We start from the raw sequence: 17,116 nt of genomic DNA, 5'->3' as shown, positions 1-17,116 counted from the left end.
AATGTAGGAGCGAATTAAATTATACGCCCACAAAGAACGGAAGCGCAAAAGGTAGAAAGCTAACCGTACGAACTTTTTTTTATCAACCAACTTCTTTCTACCAACCAACTTTTTTTCTACCAATAAAACCGCTGCTGCCGTGGCCATGACTACCACGACACGTGCAAGTAACAAAAGCAGTGTAATCAGCAAAGAAAGCATTGAAAAGCGGCAACGTCTGTGAAAATAAAATCAGCGAAAGCACAATAATACTATTGACATGGCCGCAATGGCGAATTCGAATTCGAATTCTGCCAAAATGGTGCGCTAATTTTACACTTTACTGCGTGGCCCTGACAGCGGCGTGGCCCAAGTCATCGAGGACAGCAGTCCGTGCATTTTCTTTCAACCTTTTTCCTTTGAATTTTATTAGATTTTTTGTGTTTTTTGCTTAAACTATTATTGTATTAGCACTAATGCGCATGTTTTTTCTACTATTTCTCCCTTCTCTCTTTCTCTCTTGCTCTTCTCAAACGTTTGCAGTATTCTGGCACAAACGCTGAATTTACCAAGGCTGATTCGGTTATATTCCGTTCGGATTTGTATAATTTCACATCCGGTCGGAAGGAACACAATTTCAAACGCACCGTGAAATATGATTCCAAATGGCTTGATAGTGAGTATAAATATAATTTTGTATGTGTATACATATATTGGAAATTTATATTTATTCGTTCTTTCAAGCATTTCTTCTTTATTTTCTAGCTTCTTAGTTTACTGTTTAATGGGTTAGAAGTTATAGTTGAATAGATGGCATTAGGTGTTGCCGTAATTTACTTGACCATTATCATTGGCAGTAAGAAAGGGTGGTAAGGTGTGAAGCTTTAAGGGGTAGCTAAGATTTAAAGAAACTTTAAGGTATGGTTAAGATATGAAGAATACTTATAATGAAAAATTTGGTGTTTTGAATATGGCTTTCAATACATAAAAATTCGATAATATGAAAGAGAATGTTTTCTCGGAACGTATATTGAATTAGAAGATATTAAGCATTTAATCTAAAATGTTTGGTTACAAGTTTTACTGCATAATTTTAGGCGAAAGATACTTTGAACTTAAAAATTCTTCGGAAAATACTTCTCAAACGGATAATGCTATTACTTTTATATATTGCAAACGCTAGTAAATCTAAAGACTTTTTATTGTAGAACGTTTTTAAGCTAATTGGACGGTTCTTTATAGGTGTGTACGATTGCAGTTTTTTTATGTCGGAAAAATATAATAAAAACCATATTTTTTTGTTTAAATTAGGCGCTTACGCTTCTCAAATATTGTTAGTCAAGCTTCTCCCCGAACTTTTAATATGTTGCTTGATTTTCTTTCCATTTTGTACGTACGGGTTATATAAAGCAACAAACGTTCCTATGGTTTTACCAAATCTCAGAACTGTTTATTCCACCGCATGCTTTTCCTTAAAGAATCAGTACAAGTTTAGATATACATATAAGCGATTTACTAATGTATACATTCAAGAGATAATGGACTTTGACATAACTGATTTATTTTTATTGCTAGAATGTTAAATAAAGTGGGCGGATCGGGATTCATGCCGTAAGATTGAATATCTTACCAGATGCCAGCTGCATCAGTTGTTTGGAAGAAGATGATATAGAATCATCTCAATACTTCCATCTAAAATGTCCCGCTTTTACCAAATCAAGGCAAAAACACCTCGGATATTATACTTTTAGACATCCAGTTAGGTAGCGGAAATAGACATTAAACATCTAAGCAGATTTGTAATAGGTTCAGAGTGTCTTTTCCATTCAGCTATAGGAGTTTTTCGTTCGACATCATATATGACTGTAGATAACAGTCGCACCCGCAGTGCTGAGGGATCAGCCATTTAACCTAAACTAACCTAACCTATAAAATGAAAGAAAACTCCGACTTTTTTTAAGAACCTGGGGTTCTTCGAGTATAACAATGGTTGAAACAATTGTTTTTATTTCGAAATTGTGCACTAATGAACTTGATCTAGGAAAAATCTTAATATAAAAGTTCATTATATCGAAAAAAAAGCTTATATCATTTTTTTTTTTTTAATTTAAAGAACCTTCCTTTATTTATTACAACTTTCTCACGTAATATTTCTTATTGCTCTCCCATTTAGAACCAAATTTCGTTGGATCCTTCGATGTGGGGGAATATGTGTACTTCTTTTTCCGTGAACACGCCGTCGAGTACATCAATTGCGGCAAGGCGATCTATTCACGCATAGCGCGCGTCTGCAAGAACGATCGCGGCGGCAAATATATGATCAGCCAAAATTGGGCGACCTACTTGAAGGCGCGCATCAATTGCAGCATCGCCAGTGAATTTCCATTTTATTTCAATGAAATACAATCGGTTTATAAAATGCCAAGCGATGACACCAAATTCTATGCCACCTTTACGACGAACACACATGGCATTGTCGGTTCGGCGGTGTGCAGCTACGACATACGGGACATCAATGCAGCCTTCGAAGGTGAGTACCGCCAGTTAAGGGGAGTGGGTGGTAAGGGTAGGCAAAAAAAAAAACACAGAGTAAAGCGCAAATGTGTGGTGGGAGTGGCGCAAATGCGGTGTCTGTTGCCGGCAGCAATCTTTCGTTTTTCACATGTTCGTATCCGTGAAGTTTTTTATTTGCAATTTCGTTTCATTTTTTATTTTTTCTGTGTACGCTTAGATTTATTGCACCGGCAATTATTCTTGCCTTTCCAGTGCGCTTGAATTGATAGCGCCGGCGCGCTGTGCGCTCAAGCGTATGCCTGCATGTGTGAGTGTATAAATGTGTATGTGGCTGCTGGATTTGAAGGCAAGAAAGCATATATGGATATATGGAGTGCGCTGACTGCCACTATTAAAGCATTCGAATATACATATACACATACAAAAGAATTTAGACTCATATATAAATATATTTCAGGCTGAAATTGCATTAGGAGAATTGATAGGATTTCTAAGCGAATTAAAAAGGTATTTGAGATAAATTTAAGAAATGTGTGAAGACATTTTTTATTGAAATTAAAAATACTTCGTCAAGTTAGAAAAATTTAGCTCTAGATTTTAAAACGCAAAATGTGGGAAAAACAAATTGAGAATTTACGTGATAGGTGAATGTGATATATTTTCTTAAGACTAAATGAAAATTACATATTTAAATTAATATAAGTGAAATTTGTATTAGATTAAAACGATATTTTAGAACTCAGCATAATTGGAATATTAATCCAACACCAAGGTCTCCGTGTTATAGTTAACCAGGCTTTGATCACAATTTTTGGCTAAATAATATACATATTTTTGGGAACGGTATATTCACCGCTAGACTGAAGATTAAAGTTTTTTTCTCAAAAATTCTTAAACTATTTGGAAGCAGCTTAAATTTATTAATCACAATAATGTGTATCAATATATTATTTTTAAAAATATTGACAAAAGCTCAGGAACTATTTTGCATTTAAGCAGCATTTTTTTATTATGAGGACAATAATGGCTCAAACGTAATTTCTTCAGACGTTGGTATAATTAAGTTATATTAAAGACGAGAAATATGTTTACCTTAAACGTTAGTCTGAGAGCCTAAAAAATAAAATGTTTGAAATTTAGAAAAAAAGGACTACTTAGACTAGTGCAGAATCCTTTGAAATTTGTTTTTTTGTTAGTATATCTATATTAATTGAATCTGCTTGTATAAAGTTGAGCAATAAGTAATAAAATCATAAATATTATTAAAACTAGACAAGTTCAAGGTTCTAATCTAGTCTGTTAGGTGATACGTTGCTTTTTAGAAGGCTGGTAGATCTTTTCTTTTCAAGCGGGTTTGATTACAGAATTGTAGCAAAGCGTTAGCTAATTGATTACGGAGTATAAGTTTGTATTTATTTTTAGTGTTCTCTACTTTTTGCCTTAGTATAGAAAACCCAAGATCTTTCTGAATATTTAAGGGTTTATTAAAAATAGCTAAAAAACTACTCAAAATTTGCTTTTTTGCTGCTCAAAAAATTTAACCACGGCCCCCTACCTTTTCCCGATTTCAGCTATGATTTGTTTTCGTTTTCAAAAAGTTTTTACCCTTGTCTAACTGTATCAATTGCTTTTAATTTGAAGGGTATATTTACATGTACATATACCTTTATTGAATACAAAGTAAAATGATTGAAGAAAAAATTAAATACTGTTCGAATTACACGCAATCTTCGACGCGCTAAAAAAGGTGATTCCGGCCTTCACCGCTTAAAATACCTGAAAATATATTTGCTCTAGAAGATATTGTTCGAACAGTGACTGACAAACGAAAAAATTTATCAAAAATTTATAAAATGGTGGCATTTAAAAATAGTTCAAATTTTGGTGGTTTTTGGCGTGCCAAAATTCGATTTTTGATCAGATCAAAAAACTTGTAGCGCATCATTGTATGGATGACTACGACTACATTCTCAATATGAAAAACTTTTAAGTTGTAGTTTAAAGGAAAAATGCGTTTAGAGATAGACTCATTGACCTGTGCGGCTAAACTTTAGAAGGATGTATCTCAGAAACTAATTGAAATGTAGATATATAATAATTTTAGTATGTTATTTTTAAAGGTATAACCTATGGAACTTTTAAAAATATCACACTGATGTGCCCTTTAACTTCCAAACTTTTGCAGCTTTCCTAAAGCTAATTCCTCAGATTTGAATTCCTTAACTTCCAAATTAGTTGAAAAAATTAAATTTTTTACATATTTGCATTAAATAATAGACTGTCTGAAATTTAAAGGCTCGAAAGACATTTTTATAGCTTTTACTTAAGTTCCACCTATTATAAAAAGTAATTGTCTTTTGAAATTACTTTACATAAAATTTGTTACTCAAATTTCTTAATTCATAATTATTTGTGTAATTTTGATTTGTGTTTATAGTAAATAAATTTTTTATTTTAATATATTAATATTTTTATCACGAGCTTATATTATTTATAATTATTTGATCAATAAAACAAATTTATTTACCCTTTATTGTAAAAAATTTTAAATTCAAATCATTTGACTCACCCATTTCTTTTCTCACTTCCATATGCACATACACGCGAGAGCAATAAAACTCTGCTGCGAATTCTCTGCGTCGCTAATTTGCGAATTGGCTTTGCGCAGGGCAGCGCAGCTCTGCAGTCTGCTCATCGTTTCACTTCACTAACACTTACACTTAATTTCATATTTTGCACTACACTCGACACATAACTGCACATGAAAGCACTTATTTACACAAGCAAACACAACTTTATTAAACACTATACTAATTTGCAATTTATTTAACACACAAATCATCAATTAACTTATAATAACACAAACTGCACAGAAAAACCGATTGAGATAAACTGTTCGCGACGTTCGCTAGAAAACAACTGAAATAGCGGAACTTCCATTGATGTAAATGGTAGGAAGAATTGGAAATGGATTGTGGACTAGCTAGATTATGGAATGAGGATAATGAATGCTTAAACTTGTTTTTGTTTTTTGTGTTTTGATTACAACTAAAAGTATGCAGCAGAAGCTGACAGGTATAATTATAAGATTTTGATAAAGCGTAAGAACAAATAAATGTATACTATACATACATACATATTGTATAAGAACAGAGAAGGTAGATATGAATATCAGAGAACGCTTTTATAAGGAACGTAAAAAATGATGAGAGCACATACGAATAACATACATGGGGAGCGTATAAAATGAAAAGGGTTTTGGAGTAAACTTACATAGAATTAATTTTTTGGCCATTTGCTTTTCTTTTATAAAAGAAACATATAATAAAATGAAGCTCCAATATTGTTTTTTAGGCTGTTTAATATAATATAATTTTTAGTTATATTATTGTTAAAGAAAATAGTTTTTGTTTTAAAATTTAATTGTAAAGTATGTTTATGGAAATTAGAGAGCATAAGAGAATTAAGGCTTACTACATATGTATGTATGCATGTAAGTGATTAATTTGGTATATGCTACTATATACACACCTAGTAGCTTGAACTCATTTAATGCTGGTATAATTATTAAGTAATTCATTAAGATATTAATTTTGTTCTGTTTTTAAAATATTGTCACATTTTTTAACATCAAACTTTTTTTGGAACTTTGTTAAATTATCTAGATATATAAAAATTACGCGTTGTATGGTTTGTCCAGGATAACCTTCTAAAATACTGAACTGATTTTAGTAAAATTTTGCACACTAAGCCCAGTTTGTTCCAACTTAAAATATAATTTATATCTAATTATAATAAAAGTCGAAACGATTCATAAATAAAAAAATATATTTCTACTGCACAAAAGCATGTGGTCAAAATCAAACAAAAGAATTATAATAATAGTTATAATATAAAGTAAAATACAGAAAAAAAATTAAACCTCAACTCGAAGCATTGTACGGAACAACGCAATATTTAAGCAGCAACGATAAACTATACGGTGATGCTAGCGGAAAAAACGTTTGATCTACCAGCAAAGCACCGGATATATGCTTGACACACTCATTTTGACTTGGAAGTTTAATGGAGGAATGGTCCTGTTGCAGCAGACCAGTCTTCAGAAGCTTAGGGAAGCTAGAGTTTCATATTGGTTGAACTTTTGTCATGTTTATAAATAAGTCTCAACACCAAAAATATCAATTTCCGATTTAGATTTTGAAAATTAATTTTCTTAAATTGAAAAATATTTGTACATAGTACAGGTTGCACCGAAGTTGTAAAAGCCCTCACAAACACAAACAATTCCTTACAAGCACTTTGATCAGCTAGTTTATATGGCAGCTATATGCTATAATGACTCGATCTAAACAATTTCTTCGAAGATTACGCCATTGCTTTGGACAATAACCCATGCCAAATTTGGTAAATATATCTCTTCAAATGAAGAAGTTTTCCATACAAGCAATTAATTCCGATCGTTCAGTTTGTGTGACAGCTATATGCTATAGTGATCCGATATAGGCAGTTTCGACAAGTGAGCAGTTTCTTCGGCAGAAAAGAACGTGTGCAAAATTTCAAAACTACATATATCTCAAGAACTGAGGGAGTAGTTCGTATACTATATACAGACAGACAGGCAGACGGACCTGGCTTAAGCGAAAAATTACAAAGTATTTAAATATGAGTTGTATACTTGTGAAGAGGTGGTCTGACCAATATGGAGAAACTGGAAACGTAGATGACAAGGCAAGAAGAGGGAGGAAGCACGAAATATCTAAAATCAAGAGCAAAGTTAGTGTGATAAAATTGTATTAAAAGGGTCAGCTGAAATGCTTTGTGGCAAAAAAGAACCATTATTGTATACTGCAAGAAGACAATGACCCGAAATATAGTAGGAGACTCTGAACTCAATCGAAACAAGAAAACCAGATGTCACCAGAAGCCAAACCAAAAAAGAATGTTTGTGCTCTAATAAAAGCCAAAAATTCAAGAAAATATTTAACGTTGACAAAAAATTTCATTCACATTTCACATCAAAAATGTCAAGCTAAAATAGACAACGTGGGAGATTAGAGAAAGTATTGAATAAAGTTAAAACCAAACAATAGAGATATTCACACCGAACATTTCAATCTGTTAATTCCTTGGTTGATACTTCGTAAAAACATATAACTGTACACATAAGGTATTTTTTGCTTTATCTTAGTCGTGTAGTATATTTTGTTTCAAAACAGCTGATTTAATTTTATTAAATACCTACTTTTGAAAAAATTGTCTAAAACTATTTTTCAGTGAGCAGAAAATGCACGTAAAAAACTAGCAAATATCGACCAACGAATTAGCAATGCTGGTCTTAATACCCCTAATGTATATTCTATAAATACAAAATTTTTTTAATAAACGCTAACTACATTGCGGTAAGCGAAAACGTTATTTTTTGTACGCTCTGTACATATGTATTGGTAGATTAACAAGCCCAAAGTAGGCTACTTTTTTGGAATTTTTTAATTAAATGCATTTATTATAAAATACTATCCGTTATTGGAATTTACAAATTGCAGCTAAATATCGCTACAAATTCATACTGTTATACCCTTTAATATGTATTTATATACCATAAATATGTATGTATATATGTATAATACAGAGATTGGTTGAAAAGTTTGTGGGTCTCACCAAGAAATAGCACTACTAGCTCCAAACTTTGTTTCCTCAAGTTGTTACATCTTTCGGGAGAACACATGCAAAGTTGAAAGTTATTCTGCCAATTAATTATTTGATTAGAAGCCATTTGAAGTTAACGTGTCAGAATATTTTTTTAATATGGAAAAAATTTAATATCGCACAGTTATTAGATTCTTTATTTTGAAAGGCTTAAAAGCAAAGGAAATTTATGAATAATTGTTCAATGTGTATAAGGACTCCTCGCCTTCCAAATGCACCGTTGAATTTTGGGCTGGAATTTTGACTAAGCGTAAAATTGCTAATGCCATACGCATCTTAGATGAACGAGTACTTTATATTTTACATGGAGAATTACGTATGAAAGAGCTGTTTGGAAAGTTAGTGCCGCACACGTTAACATTCAACGAAAAGGAGATCGAAAACAAGTTTCTCAGCATAATTTGGAGCATTTTAAGCAGAATAAACCCGATTGATTGCATCGTTTTAAAACTATGGATGAGACTTGGATCTATGACCACCATGAGCCGAAATTAAAACAAGAACGTTTACAGTGGACTGAAGCTGGTTATTCAGCTCCAAAGCAGGTGAAGTCACAATGGGATGGATGCAAAAGGAATTTGTTGATTGTTTATCTGCAGAAAAGTAAAAAAATCAACTCTGAATATTACTTTCGATCAGCTGGATAAAAAACTCGTAGGAAAAGACCTGTTTACAGCACAAAAAATCAGTTTTTATCAAGACAATGCATCTGCTCACAAAGGTGTTTTAACAATGACAAAATTCAACGAATTAAAGTACCAATTGCTTGAGCGTCCACCATATTCACCAGATTTGGCTCCCAGCGACTACTACCTTTTCAAAAAACTGAAACAATTCCTTTGTCAAAAGCGTTTTTCGCCGAATGAAGAAGCTATTACAGCCGTAGACGCGTACACGGATACTTTACAGAGCTTCCGGAAAGTCATTATAGGGATGGCATAAAATTATTGGAGGCTCATTGGAGTAAGTGAATTGAAGTTAAGTGAGATTGTATTGTATTAAAAAATGTGTTTCGTATCAAAAACAGTATTATTTCATTTCGAACACTAAAACTTTTCAACCAACCTGTAAATATGATTGTATGGACATATGTATAATATAAATATAAATTTATCGCTGCCTCATTTGATAAGCAAATCTGTGTGTTGCTGCGACAAAATCGCGCTTATTTGCAATCGAAATGTAAATAGCTGCGAAGAAAAATGCCAGCAAATAGCCAATTTCTCGCATTCTAGATTCGATGCAAAATGCATATTTCCATTTTGCATATTTGCCACGAAGCAGCAAAATGTGCACGGAAAAATGCATACACGAAAATTATTATCTCATAACTGCAACATAACGCTAAAGTAGGGCAGTTGCAAGCGCTTTTTATATATGCTACATACACATATACATACACATGTATACATACCATACATATGTGTATATGTATATGAACAGTTAGCGCCAAATAAGCAACAACACAGCGCAGCGGCCATTCACACCCAATACAGTAGCAAAGGTGGCCGGAAAAAGTGCTGCATTGCGGTTTGTGGCTTGTTTTACTGCCAATTTAAATATTTTAAATGCAAAACGAGATTTTCCAAATGCTTTACTTGGCAAAAGCGTTGCACTTTTTTTTTATTTATTTATTTCTTTTTGTTGTTTGCAACGAATTTATATGCTGTGAAAAGGTTTATTTGACTTTATTTGGTTTTGCGCACACACATACTAGCGCAATACACCGCTAGAAGTCTATATGTATTTGTATTATTTATATGGACACCTTGTTTGCATATTTGTGATGTTCACTATCTGCCGGTTTTTTCTAGCGTATGTGGTATCTTTTTATGACGTGTGTCAAATATTTTGTTGCTTACAATCGCTAACGGTAAATAGCGTGCAAAAAGCGCCGACATTGTCACCGTTGAAGCGCATAGCGTAAAACTCGTTACGCGCTATTTTGTTGCGCACTACTTTTTGTTGTTCTGGTTATTTTGTTGTACACATTTTTGTTGTTGTTCTAATTTTATTGCAAACATTTGTTGTTGTTGTTTTTTGTTGCACACAATTTTTATTGTCATTGTTGTTGTAATTTTGTTATACACACATTTTTGTTGTTGTTGTTGTTGTTTTCCTGCACACGTTGCATACCATCATTTTTCGTATTCACTGAGCATTGCCATTCACGTGACTTAATGTGCGTGACAGAAACGCCAAACCGAAAGCCATTTCCCGCGCTGAGGTGGTCGTGTTGGCAAGGGGATCGCGACACGCGGCGGCAACTTAGCATACGTGCTCCAAACTGCATTTTTCAAAGTGTTTTGATGCAAGCAATAAAGTAAAAGAAAAAACTAAACAACAACCATATATATGTAGCAACAACATAACAGAAACAAAACCATTGTGTGTGTTATTAGACATGTGTGTTAACAACAACAACAACAACTACGCAAGCTGGCAATGTGCATTTTTCTGTGCGTATTTCCTTCCGTTTTCCTTTGAACTCATTCGTCGCATGGCAAAGCGCGAAATCAAAACACCTTTGAATATATTTCCGCTTCATAGGAATACCTAGAAAAATGCAAGTACCGCTGTTGTGTTCCCTATGTGCTTGCTCGTGTAAATGGCTGGCTGCTGATTTTTCAAATCTTACAACTTCCGCTATATTTCCTTGCGTATTTCTCATTTCTTGTTGTCGGTGTCAACACTTTTGCGTTATAGCATTTTGTAATGGCGGCAAGACCACGTACCACTTGCCACATTTGCGTGGCTTCGCGGCACTACATGCTTCAATGCATAACACATTAATTTTTTGCACACACTTTGCGGGAATCATTTCCGTTTCCGTTACATTTACATGCATGCACTTTGCTGTTGTTGTTTAGTTTTCTAATTCTTAACGACATTGCAATTTCTAAATGGTGTTGACGTTGCAGTTGAGACTTTGGAGCATTTAACTATAGGAGTTCTCTTTTAACTTACTCCATAATAAAAGAAAAGAAAAATATTTTGTTTCTTATTGTCTAATATACATATTTTTTAACTGTCTAACAACATATTGTGCTACCAATAAAGAATTCAGAACACAACACACTTAAGCTGTAATCATTTTAAGAAGTCTGATAAGAAAAAAAATTTCACAAATTATAATTGAGGATATAGCCTTAGAACTATCTATATTACTAGTAGCATAATAGTGTAATAACTATATTCGGATTTTGGATAATAACATTACGGTTTTCTAGCGGAAAGCTGGCATTTTTTATATCCTGAAGAGGGTATGTTTGCCACGAAGTTTTTAACACAAGAGAACGTCGGAGATCCTATAAAATATACGATATATATTACAATTGATTAGCATGATGATATGTGTTGATTTTATTATGTCCGCCTGAGACTACATCTGTCTGTATATACGTCTTTTCTTTTTTTTTATAATATTTTATGCTATAAGAAAAGTACCTGTGAAGTGTATTATAGCTTTCCTCCAGCCGAAGTTTAGGTTTTTTCTTGCTTCTATCTATCTCTGCCACCAAGATTATTTATAGACTTTTTATAAAGCCCAAAAATTTTTGTTTATTTAAGAAAAATAACCTAGTTATTGTATTTGAATAAATAATGAGAATATCTGCACAGGCCTCGATTACCTTACTGAACTTTGTTTGCAAATCCTCTAAAGGCAATTTGTCTCCAGACCTCTAACAACAGTTTCAATACCTGTTGGATTTTAAAATTTCTTCGCTCCATTGGTTCAAGCTCATTATTACTGCAATCTTGGTAATTATACTAGACATCTATCTATACTACTCAACTCCCCGAGTCCTCTCATAAAGAGAGTAATCATTATTTTCTGAGAAATATTCTGTAGTTTAGAACATGTGACACAAATTTTCGATGAATTAAGTTGACGTTAACTAATTATTAAAGTAATGATGAAGAACTTTCCGCAAAAAATAATTATTTAAATTTCACGGCCAAAAGCCACAGCCAAACTTTAAATAGAGTAAGGACCAACTAAAGAGCATACAAAACTAGTTTGGGTGTCAGATAACAGATTCAACCAGCCAGACCAAGTGTCATCGAACGGAACAAATAATAATCGGACTGTGTCATATCTGGAGAATATGGCGGGTGTGGTAGGACTTCCCATTTAAGCGTTTTCAGGTAGGTTTTAACGGGTTTGGCAACGTCTTGTCATGCAGCGGAAACACTTTTCATATGTAGTAGCATGAAGTCGCTTTGAAATGGCATGGTGGGTGACTGCCAATGCTGAAGCAAGCTCTTCTTGGTTTTGATACATCTCCAATTCACCGTCTACGAAGCCTTCTTGGCCTTCCTTCACGGCACTTTTGTTTCACTTAGGACAATACTTCCGTAAAATGTTTGGTGTTTCCGATGCCGCCGATATCTTCGACTGAAAGAAGAAAATCAACACTTACCGCAAATAACAATTCTTTGGTAAACAAAATCGGACATATTCGCACAATCAATAGTATATTACACCTAAATAAAGTGACTAACTTGTAAACGTAGTATCTTTTTCAAATATATAGTTTAAATTTAACACGTTTTGGATATATCACAATCGATCACCACTAACTGCTCGAGCCATCTATTAACAAATAGCGGGAGCTGAATTGCGCACCTAATACATGCATTAGTTTATCTATTTTCGACAGCATAATTATTCTTAGTTTAGACATAGTCATGATAAAAGTCGACAATTCGTTTGCTCAATGTTTAGTGGTTCATGACCTTATCTTTCAACAAACAAATGGCATACATATATGTATGTACACTAAACAACTATCTTTGCAGATAAAAAAAATATTGATCTCTCTCGAAATGATTATGCACACGGATTCACTAAACCCATTAACCCACAGTACAAAAAACTATTATTTTAATATTCATATAGAATGCAGGCGCACTTAACTTGTGTTAAGTAAATAAAATAGACAGAAAAGGGTGCAAGTTATATTTGCCTTTGCTTGCTTTGTTTTAGTTATTTTCGACAATTTGGCAACAATGCCAAACACTTTTTTGGTCTGAAAATTGGGAAAAAAAAGATAAACATAAACATAGTAATTAATGTATTACTCATTGTTTGGCCGGAGCGGATAACTAAGAAACTGAGTGATGAATATGATACTTAAGCCAAAAATTAGAACTAAAATGAAAAGAAATAAATAAATCAAATATTGACTTGAGTGTTATGACTAAATCGGTATAATTTATTATAGCTTACTTGTTTTAAAATTTTGAATTAATTTAAATATGCTTTAGTACATTTTAAAAAAGAGCGCTGCCTCACCCTCTTTACAACATATGCTTAAAAAAAAAAACAAAAAATAAAAAAATAAACTTTCTGCAAACAAACAAATTTTTAATCAATTTAAATATTCACTCATTTCTCCACAGGCAAATTCAAGGAGCAAGCGTCCTCCAACTCAGCTTGGTTGCCAGTATTGAACTCCAAAGTGCCGGAACCACGACCGGGCACATGTATCAACGATACGGCGGCACTGCCTGATTCGGTGTTGAATTTCATACGCAAACATCCGCTAATGGACAAGGCGGTCGATCATGAATTTGGCAATCCGGTCTTTTACAAACGGGATATCATACTCACCAAACTGGTGGTGGATAAGTAAGTGCAAATATTTAGCAAAAACTCGAAATTTAAAGCAAGCAAATATGCACCAACACATATACATACCCGTATATAAATATATACATATCTACGTACTTTTGCTTGTGTGTTGTTAAGCAGAAGTGAGCAAAAAACTGCTTAAAGGAGTTATGTAGTCTACAAATGCAAGCGCATAATCTCACTGCGGTCTCGACCGCGGCGCGCCATGGCGTATGAGTGAAGTAAAAGAGCTACCACAGTGGCGCTAAAGCTGCCAAAAATTGTTTAAAAAGTTGTTAATGTGCTCGCTAATGCTTGTAGTTGGTTTTTTAACGCCATTTTGATTTACACTTTTTATGTACACCAAATCTGCCGCTATGAACGCTGTCAACTTTTTCTGTGCGGTTCTCCACAGTGTAGTAAGCTGGCGCTAATACTTGCTGTACATTAAAAAGGTGTTGTTGTAAGTTCGGCAAAGCGTGGAGAATAAAAAATAATATAGGTATAAATAGAACTTATTTTTTGAAGTCTTGGCTTTGGTAAATAAACCGCTTTTTTGCTAAAATAAATATATATCTTTGGGTCTCACTTAAGCATGACGTCTTTCTAGATTTATGGGTTTGACGGAGATAGCAAACAACTTGAGGTTATGAGAAGTATTTTGTGGTTGATTCTGGATTAACTGAAGTTTAATATTTAAACAAATGCTGAAAGTGGTTGAAGAGCCGATGTGATTTGTATTACCACAAGTAGCTCTTTGGAGTGCACCGTCTCCGACATACATATGTACTTATGTTATATATATAAACGAATATCGGCAATGTATTTTAGGAAGTTGGTAATCTCAAAAAAATTATCCTAGCAGAAAATGTCCATATTTATGTTCCTACCTTTTCCTTCAAATAATACAACGAGGCGCCATGGATTTCGCAGATGAGAGCTTTAGACACCTTGAAGTAAAAAAACGATAAACGACAAGCAATATGACTATTCAGTCATCAGAATACAGATCTCACTGATTTTACACCCGTTTTTTTTTAGTTTTTTGTTCAGATAATTCAAGTAAAAACAGTTACTTTCAGGGACATTGGCTAATCCTAAGGCCTCTGTAACAAAACTTGTTATTATTCCAGATCTTTTTACCCTGAAAAGGATATATTAAGTTAGTCACGAAATTTGTTACACCCAGAAAAGGTCGGAGACCCTATAACATATATACGTAAATGATCAGCATGCCGAGCATAGTCGAGTTAGCCATGTCCGTCTGTATATTTGTGAATTGAAATTTGGCATACGTCCTTTTCTTCCCAAGAAGCTGTTCATTTGTCGGAATCGCCGATGTCGGACAACTATAACATATAGCTGCTACACAAACTGAACTATTAGAGTTATGTCCTTGTATGGAGAACTTTTTAATTTAGCAAGATCTCTGCACGAAATTTAGCACAGATTATTGCTTAAAGCAAACATATAATCTCCGAAGAAATTATTTAGATTGAACCACTAGAGCATGTAGCTGTCATACAAACTCAACGATCGAAATCGGATTCTTGTACGGGCAACCTTTTAATGTGACGAGATATCTTCACGATATTAGACATGCTTAGGTACTGGTACAGTCTCCGAAAAATTTGTTCAGATCAGACCGCTGTAGCATAGAGCTGCCATACAAACTGAGTGATCAAAACTGAGTTTTTGTATTGCAACTTTTTTTATTTGTGAAAGATGTTACAGCTTTGGTGCTATCGATTTCAATAAAAAACACTAATGTGGCGAATAGATAGTGCTTTGCAGAGGTATGGATTTTTCTAGAGATATATTTTTCGAACCAGCTGTCAAAGTAAATAAATGGTTTGACATATAGCCTCAGTTTATTTTGACAAAATTCTAACGGACAAAGGTTAAAAATCGAAGAAATTTATTTTCAAAACTTCTCCGATATTTCTAGAAAATTTTAAACATATCAGCCATGAAGCACATTTCGGGTTTAATGACTATGAAAATATATATATATATCCAAAATAAATTCTTCAAAAAAAGTTATTTTTTGGTTTAGTTTTAAAATATTATAAAAACAAATTGTTTAACTGATTCTATATGGTTTTAGCAAGATGGTTCAAGATAGATTTTTAGTTTATGAAATCATTACTTTTGGCTACCGAATAAAAATTTGTTCGTCACCTTAATAAAACGTAGTCGTGATATACCTGAAAATTCTTAAAAATATCAAATGTCATAAAACCAGAATATTGGCCATTTTATTAGTTTAACTCTATTTTGCCTGAAACATTTTTTCTCAGCCACAAAAAAATCACCCTTTATTACGCACATATTAAAATATAAGAGCTCTAATTAGTTTTACTCGTTAGTGAGGTTTCCTAGCGTGTACTTTAGGTTTTTAATCAAGTCATATAATGAAGTTAAAGCACTGCACCAAAAATAATTTGGCTACGACTTTTCCGTTGTAACTGGGTCAAAGCCAAATATTTATCGTCACTGCATAGTAACAATTTGCGTAAAATATTTTAATTATGCACCAACATGCAGAGTGCACCAAGATTACAAAATAACTTCAACTGCAAAAAGCAACAACAGCAAAACCAGTAAACAGTAAAATAAAAAAAAAGTGACACCGAAAATGTCATTACAACCTTCAATAGTTCATTTTATCTCCACAGCGTACACAGTTCAAAAAATTTCTCACGTATTTCTTACCTTTTTTCTTCTTGCAACGCTCGCACTCGGCGCTACACAGAATTCGCATCGATAAACTAAATCAAGAGTATCTAGTATATTTCGTCGGCACCAGCACCGGACTCATTTACAAAATCGTTCAATTCATACGCTACGGTCAACGCTTCTCGAACCTGCTCGACGTACTGCAGGTAGCCGACAATGAGCCGATACGCGAGATGGGTTTGAGTCAGAAAACGGGCTCGCTGTACTTGGCTTTGGAGCATAGTGTAAAGCAAATCGATTTGGCGATGTGCGCCCGCCGCTACGACTCGTGTTTCCGCTGTGTGGCCGATCCGTATTGCGGCTGGGACAAGGATGCCAGCACTTGCAAGCCATATCAGCTGGGATTGCTGCAGGTGAGTCAAATGAAGTGGAAAGTAAAAAACAAACAAAATGCAAAAAAAAAATATCGCTTGAATGCGGCTGCTGCTGCTGTTGGTGTCAAGGCAAACATGCCATTCAATGCCTAAATCAACATTTCACTTGACACTTTTACACTTTTGCATGCTTTCATTCAATCAACATTTCGGTTTTACAATTTTCATTATCTGCCAGCGCATCCAC

General features: G+C 33.8%; 1 protein-coding gene across 2 annotated transcripts in view; it reads left to right on the top strand.

Annotated features, from left to right (window-relative positions):
• Nucleotides 1-17,116, top strand: part of LOC106620967 (semaphorin-2A) — a 220,764-nt gene that overhangs the window by 189,835 nt on the left and 13,813 nt on the right. For both annotated transcript variants that reach the window (XM_036363458.2, XM_036363457.2), the window contains exons 8-11: nucleotides 523-655; nucleotides 2,153-2,509; nucleotides 13,606-13,834; nucleotides 16,572-16,908. In XM_036363458.2, coding sequence (XP_036219351.2) covers nucleotides 523-655; nucleotides 2,153-2,509; nucleotides 13,606-13,834; nucleotides 16,572-16,908 — 1,056 coding nt within the window. The remainder of the gene's footprint in view (nucleotides 1-522; nucleotides 656-2,152; nucleotides 2,510-13,605; nucleotides 13,835-16,571; nucleotides 16,909-17,116) is intronic.

The sequence above is a fragment of the Bactrocera oleae genome, chromosome 4 (assembly GCF_042242935.1).
Source record: "Bactrocera oleae isolate idBacOlea1 chromosome 4, idBacOlea1, whole genome shotgun sequence".
Classification (NCBI taxonomy): domain Eukaryota; kingdom Metazoa; phylum Arthropoda; class Insecta; order Diptera; family Tephritidae; genus Bactrocera; species Bactrocera oleae.
This window is presented reverse-complemented; position numbering and strand designations above follow the sequence as displayed.